The sequence below is a fragment of the Bufo bufo genome, chromosome 1 (genome assembly GCF_905171765.1).
Source record: "Bufo bufo chromosome 1, aBufBuf1.1, whole genome shotgun sequence".
Lineage (NCBI taxonomy): Eukaryota > Metazoa > Chordata > Amphibia > Anura > Bufonidae > Bufo > Bufo bufo.
The window spans coordinates 662,611,958-662,625,854 of NC_053389.1; the positions used below are offsets into that span (position 1 = coordinate 662,611,958).

The following is a 13,897-nucleotide window of genomic DNA, read 5'->3' on the forward strand; positions in this document are numbered from 1 at the left end:
AGTGAAAGGTCCTCTTTAAACTAATAACACACAAAGAATTAAATATTACCATGTTTTTATTGAACACACCATGGATGTTATTAGTTTAAGCAGACTGTGATTGTCTATTGTGACTTAGATGAAGATCAGATCACATTTTATGACCAGATACTTCTGGTAACAAAGTAGGGAAGTAATGGGGTATTTATGTTCCCTGTATCATCCCTAACAGCTGACAAATCTGTGACAGGGGCTTCTGACGCAGATATGAACATAGCCTAATATATAGGTGTAGGTTGAACAAATGCCCAATGGAACCACAATCAGAACCAAAGATATATTACTTTATCCAGATAATTTGTATTTGTATTTTTTGCGTTCAGAGCCTCCATCAGGTTTTCCGCCATCTTTTCTGAAATTAATGACAGCAGAGTCTACATCAATCTGGAACCCAACAGAATGCAGACAAACCTCATTATAGTCAATAACGTCCCTGGAAATTCTGGAACAGATGAGGCGTTGCTGTCAGGGCTCGTATGAGCAGAACCTTACTACAATCTTTTATAGCCCTGCAGGTGATTCTTATTGGCATAAGAAATATATATAATCCACATGTCATATCACACAGCATTACCCGCATGCATTGCTCAGAGCGCAAATATTTTAGCACAGGCAGCTCTAGTTTGTATCAGTCATATGCATTAGGTTACTATGAACACAACATCAATGCATTGTCTTATTAATTCCTTAATGAAATGGAGGAGTGCACTGCTGCACCAGACCGAGCCTAGGAAAGAAAATATCTGAATCACTGATCAGATTGAGCCATGCATGAGTCACCCATGTTATTCAACATCCGACAAGGTCGGTCTGTTTTTTATTTAATGGTAAAGATAAGTGCCAGGAAGATCTGGTATCCATACAGTGTCTGGGTGACTCATGCCTGCTCCGCACGGTTATATGCAGCAGTGCGTCCTGCGTTAAATTTGTTGTCTAATTCACTTAGGCGTTCAGTTGGCCTGAATAATGCAATCTAGAAATGGCAGTGAAGGAAGGAAGTCTATTCTACAGCAGGTTCAGTTTAGTAGGCGCATTTGGGTCACAAAGTGAGAGCAATGATGTTCCATTTATAAGGCTTGGTCAAAAGCGCGACCTGACGTTTCCATTGCAACGTAATCTGTATACAACTGCTGCTACTCTCCCTAGGAGTGGCCGTCCTGTAAAGATTATCTGCCGACACATTCTATGTAATAAACCCAATTTACGTCTGCAGATCTACAATTATTCGGCTTATGCAATTTCTACCACAGTTTCTGTCACAAATCTTATTGCAAATTTGGCACAGAATTTCATCATATGCATTCAAAAAGGGTAAAATCTGGGGTGAAAAGCCACAGATTTGAATAAAAATGGGAAAAGGAATAAAATCCATTTTATATCAAGAGACTGAGATAGGGAGAAAGAGAGGAGAGACAAAAAACGAGAAGATGTAGAGAAAGAAAGCTTTGCCGGTTGGAGGACATCCTTAGGCCCCTTTCACACGGGGCGAGAATTCCGTCTGGGTGCAATGCGTGAGATTGCACCCGCACTGAATCCAGACCCATTCATTTCAATAGGGCTGTGCAGATGAGCGGTGATTTTCATGCATCACTTGTGCGTTGCGTGAAAATCGCAGCATGTTCTATATTGTGCGTTTTTCACGCAACGCAGGCCCCCTAGAAGTGAATAGGGCTGCGTGAAAATCGCACTGCATCCGCACTTGCTTGCGATTTTCACGCAGCCCTATTCACTTCTAGGGGGCCTGCGTTGCTAGGTGACGATCGGAATGGGGACCCGATCTTTATTATTTTCTCTTATAACATGATTATAAGGGAAAATAATAGCATTCTTAATACAGAATGCTAAGTAAATTAGGGATGGAGGGGTTAAAAAATAAAAAAAATAATTAAACTCACCTCATCCACTTGTTCGCGCAGCCCAGCTTGTCTTCTTTCTTCTTCTTTGAGGACCTGGGAGGAAAAGGACCTTTGGTGACGTCATCACATGGTCCATCACATGGTCCATCACCATGGTACCAAACATGCCGATTGTTCTGACGCGCGTGCAAAACGAATTAAAACGCTTTGCACTCGTGCTGAAAAATCGTGCATTTTCCCGCAACGCACCCGCATCTTTTCCCGCAACGCCCGTGTGAACCCAGCCTTAGGATGCATTCACATCACCGTTTAGCTTTCCATTCTTCTGATCCGTCAGAGAAAGAGAGAGAGAGAGAAAAAAAAAGGTCATGCATGCAGTACTTTTGTTTCTGTCTAACAAAACGGATCTCAGATGGAAATGGCTCAAACAGATGACAACTGATGCAACCGGATCCGTCTTTTTTACAGGATCTTGTTTTTTTTTTTCTCTCTCTCGTCTTCTGACGGATCAAAAGAACGGAAAGCTAAATGGTGATGTGAGCTCAGCCTTAGCTGTGCAGCATCAAATGTATGTAACTGGGTGATTTTATATTTTATAATCCAGGTCAGCTGTTGACTATAGCAACTGTAGTCCAATAGCTATTTTTCAAAGGCAGTTTAGAACAGGAAAGACTGACTTTGGATGCTACAAGCTACAAGGGTCCTCAGCCAATTTTGGTATAAGAGGGCCATTGAGAAGGAGCAAAGAGCAGGAGATGTAGAGGAAGAGAGGAGACATACATACTAGATCAGGGATCAGCAACCTTCGGCACTCCAGCTCCTGTGAAACTACAACTCCCAGCATGCACACTTACTCGACAGTTCTTGTAACTCCTATAGAAGGGAAAAGAGGATTCTGGGAGTTGTAGTTCCAGAACAGCTGGAGTGCCGGAGGTTACTGATCCCTGTACTAGACAATGGTAGCCTGGCCTCTCACCCATCACCTCCAGTCAATTCAAGGATTAGATATTTCTATCAGTTCCTTTGCGGCAAGTTCTTGTATACAGATTACAGGTAGGAGGCATCATTATATCAAAAAGTTTATTTTGGGGTACGGTAATCTTTTTAGCTGAGCTATTGGTCAAGTGACGCTATTGAAACATGAGTAGTCATATCCCCAGTCCAAATAATGCAGTGGTTCTGATAACTGGACCAATAGACGATCCTTTTAAAGGAACTTCATTATTCTAAGGCCCCTTGCAGACGAGCGTGTCCGGATGCGTCCCGGTGCATTGCGGCAAACCCGCGCGAGTAGGTACGCAATTGCAGTCAGTTTTGACTGCGATTGCGTTCCGATGTTCAGTTTTTATCGCGCGGGGGCAATGTGTTTTGCACGCGCGTGATAAAAAACCAACTATGGTACCCAGACCCAAACTTCTTCACAGAAGTTCAGGTTTGGGTTAGTTGTAGTGTAGATTGTAATATTTCCCCTTATAACATGATTATAAGGGAAAATAATAGCATTCTGAATGCAGAATGCATAGTACAATAGGGCTGGAGGGGTTAAAATAAAATAAAAAAAATAAAAATTTAACTCACCTCATCCACTTGTTCGGGCAGCCGGCATCTCTTCTGTCTTCATCTGTGAGCAATAGGACCTTTGATGACGTCACTGCGTTTATCACATGGTCCATCACCATGGTGATGGATCATGTGATGAGCGTAGTGACGTCATCAAAGGTCCTATTGCTCACAGATGAAGACGGAAGAGATGCCGGCTGCGCGGATAAGTGTATTAAGGTGAGTTAAATTATTATTATTTTTTTTTTAACCCCTCCAGCCCTATTTTACTATGCATTCTGTATTCAGAATGCTATTATTTTCCCTTATAACCATGTTATAAGGGGAAATAATAACGATCGGGTCCCCACCCCGATCGTCACCTAGCAACCGTGCGTGAAAATCGCACCGCATCCGCACTTGCTTGTGGATGCTTGTGATTTTCACGCAACCCCATTCATTTCTATGGGGCTTGCGTTACGTGAAAAACGCACAAAGAGGAGCATGCTGCGATTTTCACGCAACGCACAAGTGATGCGTGAAAATCACCGCTCGTGTGCACAGCCCCATAGAAATGAATAGGTCAGGATTCAGTGCGGGTGCAATGCGTTCACATCACGCATCGCATCCGCGCGGAATACTCGCCCGTGTGAAAGGGGCCTTATTCTAAAATCCTGTGGCAGACTCATGTCAAACCGAAGGTGTGATACATTTAAAAGGCCTACAACAATCCAGTACAATAAAGCATGCGCCTTGTATATGGGATGAGCCTGACGGAACTTCTGTATCAGGCTGAGACAATGATTTTATAGGAATGCCTCAAAACAAAACGGCATTTACAGCATGATGCATTTTTGTTAATAACTGGAGATCAACGATCTAATGATCTAACAATGTGTTATAGATGGACTGTCTCTTACAGTGAGAAAATAATGAACGTATAAATGACACGTGCAAATATTACGTGCCCTACCATCACCCTGTAAAATGTCCATGCTGTTCCCATTAAAACAGCTCCACCTTTAGAACAAAACGTAGGTGTGAATGGGTAATTATTGGCAAATTTTCCACTAGGCTTATAAATACATATACAATGATATATTCACTGGCATAAATATGAAAGGAAAACCGTGGAACAGAAGTGTGGTCTGTACTATTCATCAAAGCTGAACGATTAAAATAAATCCTGTAGTACAGCAGTTGGAACAGCTTCTAGAAGAAATAATGGGACCAGATGGGCTGGAGATGTGTCATCGTCAATATACAGCACCAGCATATGTTCAGATTGACTACAGAGAGCCATGGAGATCTAGCATAGTCACCATCGTCTAGCAAATGTTCAGAAAAATTATTTATTAGGGAATTTGACCACCATGTAGGGGCTCGAGGCCCTCTTGCCTGAGGGTATAACCACGCATACTGAGATCCACTGCATATTTTCTGCAGCAGATCTGGTTGAAATCAGTCGCTGCAAAGAAGGGCCCAAATGGACTGTTTTTGACAGTTGATCGCAGTGGGTCTTCGGTTGTTTTCCACTAGGGACGAGCGAAGCGAGCTTCAGATCCTGGATCCGAAGTCGCTTTGCGCGAAACTTTGGATTAATACTGTACGGATATCCGTCTCCATACAGCATTAAAATGTATGGGCTCAGATAAGGCGAAGTCAGTTATTCCCGAAGTCTCGCAAGAAAACTGGAAAACAATTTTAAAACTTGGATCCAAACATGGCTTTGGTTCCGATTGGTACCTCTGAAACTAAGCTGAGTTCGGATCCAAGTTTTAAAATGGTTTTTCAGTTTTTTTGCGAGACTTCGGGAATAGCTGACTTCGCCTCATCAGAGGCCATACATTTTAATGCTGTACGGAGACGAATCTCCGTACAGCATTAATCTGAAATTTTGAGCGAAGCAACTTCAGATCCAGGATATGAAGCTCCCTTCGCTCATCACTATTTTCAACCATTGCATTGGACAGCAGCATTGAAGCAATTAACATGCTATAGATTGAAAACCTGCTGCTCCAGTTAGGCCGGGTTCACATCACCAGTTAGCTTTCAATTTTTCTCATCTGTCAGAAGAACAGAAATACAAAAAAAAATGGATCCATTATGTCGAGCATCAGTTATGCTGATTTAGCATCAGTTTACACTAAAAATAACTGATCCGTCTTTTTTTGAGCATCAGTTATGATCAGTTTCAGAAGTGACAGCCCACTGAATTCAGCGTCTGTCACTATACTCAGCGAGGGCAGCATAGTAGAGCTGACAGGTTCCCTTTAGGCCCCTTTCACACGGGCGAGTATTCCGCGCGGATGCGATGCGTGAGGTGAACGCATTGCACCCGCACTGAATACCGACCCATTCATTTCTATGGGGCTGTTCACATGAGCGGTGATTTTAACGCATCACTTATGCATTGCGTAAAAATCGCAGCATGCTCTATATTCTGCGTTTTTCACGCAACGCAGGCCCCATAGAAGTGAATGGGGTTGCGTGAAAATCGCAAGCATCCGCAAGCAAGTGCGGATGCGGTGCGATTTTCACGCACGGTTGCTAGGAGACGATCGGGATGGAGACCCGATCATTATTATTTTCCCTTATAACATGGTTATAAGGGAAAATAATAGCATTCTGAATACAGAATGCATAGTAAAATAGCGCTGGAGGGGTTAAAAAAAATAATAAAATAATTTAACTCACCTTAATCCACTTGCTCGTGAAGCCCGGCTTCTCGTCTGTCTCCTTTGCTGAACAGGACCTGTGGTGAGCATTAAATTACAGGAACAGGACCTGTGATGACATCACTCCGGTCATCACATGATCCATTACATGATCTTTTACCATGGTGATGGATCATGTGATGACCGGAGTGACGTCACCACAGGTCCTTTTCCTGTAATGAATGCTCACCACAGGTCCTGTTCAACAAAGGAGACAGACGAGAAGCCGGGCTTCGCGAGCAAGTGGATTAAGGTGAGTTAAATTATTTTATTTATTTTTTTAACCCCTCCAGCGCTATTTTACTATGCAATCTGTATTCAGAATGCTATTATTTTCCCTTATAACCATGTTATAAGGGAAAATAATACAATCTACAGAACACCGATCCCAAGCCCGAACTTCAGTGAAGAAGTTCGGGTTTGGGTACCAAACATGCACGATTTTTCTCACGCGAGTGCAAAACGCATTACAATCTTTTGCACTCGCGCGGAAAAATCGCGGGTGTTCCCGTAACGCACCCGCACCTTTTCCCGCAACGCCCGTCTGAAAGAGGCCTTAGGCCTCCTTCTCATGGGCGTGTGCACCCCGTTGCCGTATTGCGGACCGCATTTGCATATCTACAATACACGGGTGCCATTCCGTGGGCATTCCGCATCACGGATGCGGACCCATTCACTTCAATGGGTCATCCGGAGATGCGGAATGGTGCGGAACTGAACCACGGAACGGAACCCTACGGAAGCACTACGGAGTGCTTCCGTAGGGTTTCGTCCCGTACTTCCGTTCCACAAAAAGATAGGACATGTTCTATCTTTTTGCGATCCGCTGCAGCTGCCCCACGGACTGTGCTCGTGCATTGCGGCCCGCATTTTACCCGCGCGATAAAAACTGAACAACTGAACGCAATCACAGGCAAAACTGAATGAACTTGCTTGCGAAATCGCGCATTTTTCACTGAACGCATCCGGACCTAATGCGCTCACGCTCGTCTTCGAGGGGCCTCAGTGAGTAAAATAAATAAATAGAAAATAAAGGCTGTCAATAACTGATAAGGACACCTACAGGGATTTAAATGAATAAATGACAAGTTATGCTAAATCTTTTCCTACAAAATGATATACCAATCTGCTCAGCTCCTCCTGCTCTATAACCTGCTGCCGGCAGTTCAGAGACCATGTGCAACGTGATAGGTTACCTTTAAAGTATTATGACAGGGGCTCTTGAAGACTTTGTTTTGATATCCTTTTCACCACTAGCAGCACTCAGCTTCATCACTGGTTGGATAAATAGGCAGCTATCTTTAATCAGGATAACCACACATATCTGGCGTATCAGAAATACTGATGGCAATTTTAACCCCTTGCTGACAAAGCGATTTTCCTTTTTTGCATTTTTGTTTCTTTACTCCCTGCCTTTTTGGAGCCATAGCTTTTTTATTTTTCCATTCACATAACCGTATGAGGATTTGCTTTTTGCGGGAAAATGACAAATCTGGCGTTTTGATTTATTTTTTCTGTTTTGCCAATCGCTGTATGAGATAAATATTTTTATATTGTATATAGTACAGACATTTTCGCATGCACCTATGCCCATGATGTTTATTTTTTATTGCTTCTCTATTTTTAGTTTTGGGAAAGGGGGTGATTTGAATTTTTATAATGTTTTAATTTTCTCTTAGATTTTTTAAAACATATATTATTTATTTTATACACGTTTTAATAGTTCGCCTAGGAAACTTGAATAAACAATGCATGAGACAGGCACCTTGCAGACGAGCATGTGCGGATTAGGTCCGGATGCGTTCAGTGAAAATGCGCGATTTCGCAAGCAAGAACATTCAGTTTTGTCTGCGATTGCGTTCAGTTGTTCAGTTTTTATGACGCGGGTGCACTTGCCTGCGGATGCGATTGTCACGCAGCCCCATTCACTTCTGTAGGGCCAGCGTTGTGTGAAAATAGCAGAATATAGAACATGCTGCTATTTTCACAAGTGATTCGTGAAAAACATCTCTCATTTACACAGCCCCATTGAAATGAATGGGTCTGGATTCCGTGCGGGCGCAATGCATTCGCATCACGCATTGCACCCGCACAGAATACTCGCTCGTCTGCAAGGGGCCTTACATGGAGCCCTGCCATAAGGAGGATTTCTATAGGGCTTAGATCATTCAGGATGACCTAGGCTGACGCACACACCATCCGGCTCCCCCAGTCCTCGCTATAGGGAGCAGGTATACAGACGGAAGCATGTTCTTCTGGGTTTTTGCGCTCCCAGATGCCGTGGTCACATCTGACCACGACACCTGAGCGGTTTAATGTCCGCAATTGGCATTACTGCTGATACCTGACATTAGTCACAGGTATCTGCTGTGTGAAACAGCAGTCACCCATTTGCTATGGCACCTGCTCCGCTCCAAAGCAGGCGCCATCTTTAAAAACCCGACATGCGATGTACTATTACATCATGTCAGGAAAGGGTTAAGGATCTGTATATGCCGTATAATGAGGTCTCATCTACCACAACACTAAGGCACTGATTTATCACAGGCCAGTGCTGTACGCTGGGCTATGATAACCACTAGTCGAACACCTTGTCATGAATTAGGCACAGCATCCGGCAGTCCTTGGCTGGCATAGATTTCAGTGTTCTTCTATGCCAGAAAACTGGCGTAGATGATAAATGTGCCCTTCTCACCACTAAAAGTGGCATATTACAATGATAAATTCGGCCCTAAGGCCTCTTTCACATGGGCAAGATGTGGGTGTGTTGCTGGAAAATGCGCAATTTTTCCACGCGAGTGCAAAGCGTTTTAATGCGTTTTGCACGTGCGTGAGAAATATCGGCATGTTTGGTACCCAGACCCGAACCCAGACTTCTTCGCAGAAGTTCGGGTTTGGTATCGGTGTTCTATAGATTTTATTATTTTCCCTTATAACATGGTTATAAGGGAAAATATTAGCATTCTGAATACAGAATGCTTAGTAAAATGTCCATTGAGGGGTTAAAAATAATAAACAAATTTAACTCACCCTATCCACTTGGTCGCGTAGCGGATCTCCTCTACTTTCTACTTTCTTCAGGACCTGGCTAAAGGACCTTTGATGAGGTCACTGCGCTCATCACATGGTCCATCACCATGGTTATTCCTTACATTATAACCAAGTAAGGGAAAATAATAAAGATCGGGTCCCCATCCTGATAGTCTCCTAGCGACCATGCGTGAAAATCGCACCGCATCTGCACTTGCTTGCGGATGCTTGCGACTTTCACGCAGCCCCATTCACTTCTGAGGCCTGCGTTGCGTGAAAAACACTCAATATAGAGCTTGCTGCGATTTTCACGCAACGCACAAGTGATGCGTGAAAAACACCGCTCATCTGCACAGCCCCATTTTAATGAATGGGTCCGGATTCAGTGCGGGTTCAATGCGTTCACCTTACGTATTACACCCGCGCAGAATTCTCGCCCGTGTGAAAGGGGCCTAAGTGTTCTCTGTGTTTGTACTATAGTGTTAACTCCTGGTCCTCAGTATGAACCATGGGAATTGAACATTCAAAGGGACTGAATCTGAATATATATTTACTTGGAACTGCTAATATTGCAGCGCACATAGACAAAGTGCGCACACAAAGATCAATGAATGTATCATGTCCTTATTATGTCCTTAAAGAGAAACCTGTCACATTGAACACAGTGTTTGGCATTATGATATAAAGCAGGAGGAGATCGATATATATAGTTTTATGGGAAAAGTTCTGGGCTTAGGAGTCCAGTGGGCGGTCCTACTCAGTGATTGACATTCTTCCCTTTACAAATGTGCATACAGACTAGCACCGCCCACTGGACTCCTAAGCCCAGAACTTTTCCCATAAAACTATATATCAATCTCCTCCTGCTTTATATCATAATGCCAAACACTTTGTTCAATGTGACAGGTTTCTAAGAGTAGAAAGTGTAGCTCAATATTTCCCCATAAAACTCTACATCAATCTGCTCAGCTCCTCCCGCTCCATAACATGCTGCCTGCAGATTACACACCATGTACAACTTGACACTTGATGTGGTTGTATGCAAGTAAATTACCACAGTCCCACCATTCTGGGACTATTGTATTTTAACATGCACAATATTACAAGTGCTCTGGTAAATAAGACCTATTTGGAAAAGTCTGCACCCCTTTCATTTCTGCAGCTTGACTAGAAAATTCTTGCAGTATCACTCTGCTACAAACCATTCAGTCTTTGAAGAGCATTACTAAATGTCTGACACAGTGCTTTATAGGAAGTCTGAATATCTCTCCTACAAACATTAACCATAAGTCATCCAATAACTCGCACCTTAATTACATGGACAGTTTTATAAGACAAATATTTATTAAGTCGTATTTTTAACACCAAGTGTGATATTACCAGTTGCTACCGTCATTCTCAGGTTTCAGTGTGAAGGCGTTAATGGGTAGAAACTTTTCACACCAACCGTATTAGAGGATTTATTGGTCTGCTGAGACGGCTGCCTGCATTTCATGCCCTGTGTGCCGGGTGCTATGAAGTAACGCGTACACAACAGCATGCACGACCAATATCATGCAAAAGATCCTTTAGTTGTAGCATAACACCAAGGCCCATAACAGTAGCAGAGCCTTTTTCTGGCTGTGCATGCTGTCGACTACGTTTCATCTGGCATTTGGACCGGAGAGGGGTTTGTCGGGCGCATGGCAACGTGATACTTGCTAAAGCCTGGGATGTCTGTACTGTTCCAATGTTGTATTTGCAATGAAGCAAAGATAGTCACGGAGAAGAGCTAAGGCTTCTTTCACACTTGCGGCAGAGGATTCTGGCAGGCAGTTCCGTGGTCGGAACTGCCTGCTGGATCCGGCAATCCGGACGCAAACTGATGGCATTTGTCAGACGGATCCGAGTGCATTGAAATACTGGATCCATCTCTCCGGTGTCATCCAGAAAAACAGATCCGGTATTTATTTTTTGGGCATTTTTAAAGGTCTGCGCATGCGCAGAAGGGAAAGCCGGATCCGTTTTGCCGGAAAACACTTAATGCCAGATCCGGCACTAATACACTTCTATGGAAATGAATGCCGGATCCGGCATTCCGGCAAGTGATCCGTATTTTTGGCCGGAGAGAAAACCGCAGCATGCTGCGGTATTTTCTCTGTCCAAAAAAACGTAAGAGGGACTTAACTGATGCATCCTGAACAGATTGCTCTCCATTCAGAATGCATTAGGATAAAACTGATCAGTTCTTTTCCGGTATTGAGCTCCTGTGACGGAACTCAATACTGGAAAACAAAAACGCTAGTGTGAAAGTACCCTTAGGCCACGATTCACCATCACACCTATTATCATCACATTGCATTGGTGGTCGCTCATAACTGTACACAGGCAGCCATTCTAAATAAGTCTTGCTTAAAGCAAAATGTGATCTCTAAGTAGCTTTGACTTTTTCTCCTATTTCTGCATGTTAATCCCCTTCTTACTGTTCCACCTGTTAGGGCACGGCCACACGGTCAGGTTTCCTGATGCCGTTTTGGAAGCCAAACCCAGGAGTGGATCATAAAAGAGGAGAAGACGTATCTGTCCTTTATACTTTCTATACTTTTACAATCCACTCCTGATTTTGGCTTCCAAAACTGCATCAGGAAACCTGACCGTGTGGCCGAACCCTAACTGGGCGACAGCAAATAGATCTGTCATTACAGCTTCCGCAACTCACAAGCGTCTACCTAGTAGTACATCTCAACTCCCATATCTCTGCAGAATAGGAAGTTAGAAAAGCTAGGTCCATTAACCAAGTGTGAGCTGGGGTCATATACATAGGATCATACTGAATGTAAACACTATATAGGTTACTCACTTTTACACAGTAGGAGAGGATGGGTCCCATGGTCACGTGCTGGATGTAGCTGTTCTTCTGATCAGGTGAAGACTTCTCATTTTCTGGCAGGGCACAGTCCTCTGGGGGTTTTGCACTCAAGTCTACATCCTGCCTCACTTGAGAAGAGCTCATGTAGCTGTTGAAAGTGTTCTCTGCAGATGTTGGGCTATTTGGAGCCGTGTGACTATCTGTCAGTTTTAATCTAGGCACTTGTTTAGTCCCCAGGGAGAACTGTCTCAGTCGCATCAGGCTCACCGAGCTAGACAGCTTAAAATGAGGCATTTTGGGTATAAAAGTGCATAGTGTAGTTGCACTATCCTGCGATACCAAGGTGAGGTCTTCTACTGGTAAAAAGGAAGTAGCATTTGCATGAGAGTTGGCACAAGCTTTGGCATTTGAAGATGGGTTCGGTGAACATTCTTCTGTAGTTGTTACAGAGTCATTCCTGAATCGACTGTACTTGGCCCTTTGAAGCATCACTGGGTATCTACAAAGGAACTGGTGCAGAATGTGGCCACTGGGCTGACGGTGGTCTTTCATAGCCTAAGGATCATACTCACTGACATTTTAGACAAGATGCTGCCGTCAGTCAGTCCTCAATCTGACTGAATCCGTTCTACTTTTCCAGCATTATTCTATAACATTGCAGGATGTATAAAAACATAGAAACGATACACTACAGATACAAACACATATACGAAGAACAAACTAATATAGTCTTATAAAGTACAGCACAGATATGTGGTGCATGCAGCTAAAGATCCATAGGTCTCAACGGACAAAGTAACCAGTTCCAGTCCTGGGTATGTGGTAGATCCATGCGATTCAGCTGTCAATGTGTAAAGGAATAAGAATCCAGTGTAGAAGTCTGGTAGCTGCAATACAAGCTGCTTTCATAGCAAGTGAGGCAGCAGGAAAGTCCATATATCCTGTGTGACGAGCCCTCCTTCATCCCATGCATTAGCCATGTCACACTGGCATCATCCTGGAGTTCAGGATGTTGGGGGCGTTGCAGATTTTTTATGAATGAACTCCGCTGAATGAAATGCTCCCTAGGTCTGCATGCTAGCAATCTGTGAATGGAGCCAGGATTGGCTGGAATTGACTCACAATCCCGAGGGTGCTCAGCTCAGACCCAATAGGAGAGAGGCAGGATGACTCACACAGGACTAAAACACTAAGCTACTAGTTACAGCTCCGTGTGTGCTTGTACTGACAATGTGGACCACACGGCTAGAAGGGTAGACAGACAGACAGACAGATGCTGATGATAGATAGATGGATTATAGATAGATGATATAAAGATAATGAGATGCTGATGATAGATAGTAGACAAATGATAATGACAGACAGATGATACATAGATAATTAAGTATTTATAATGACTGATGATGATGATGATGATGATGATGGAAGATATACATAGATAGATAGATAGATAGATAGAATAAAAAGATAATTAGATGTTGATGATAGATAACTAGATACTGTAGATAGACAGATGACAAATGATGATGATAGAAGATAGATGTGGATGGATAGATAGATAGATAGATAGATAGATAGATAGATAGATAGAATAAAGGTAATTAGATGTTGATGATAGATAACTAGATACTGTAGATAGATAGATGATAAATGATAGAAGATAGATGTGGATGGATAGATAAATAGATAGATAGATAGTGTGGGGATTCGCTCTGGTAGGCAGGGTAAGCGGACGCAGTAGAGGCAAAAACAAGGTTGTAAATCAAAGTTCAGTGTTTATTCTCACACAGAAAGAAAACAAGCCAAAAGTAAGTGTTCATTTTTTGGTGCCTGTTCACACCACACAAAGTTCACAGTGCAAAAAAACT

At 43.1% G+C, this 13,897-nt stretch overlaps 1 protein-coding gene across 1 annotated transcript in view; it reads right to left on the bottom strand.

Annotated features, from left to right (window-relative positions):
- SHC4 (SHC adaptor protein 4) overlaps positions 1-12,581 on the bottom strand; it is a 124,679-nt gene extending 112,098 nt beyond the window's left edge. Inside the window, exon 1 of the mRNA XM_040414007.1 lies at positions 12,021-12,581. Within this exon, the coding sequence (XP_040269941.1) occupies positions 12,021-12,581 (561 nt within the window). The remainder of the gene's footprint in view (positions 1-12,020) is intronic.
- Positions 12,582-13,897: the final 1,316 nt, after the last annotated feature.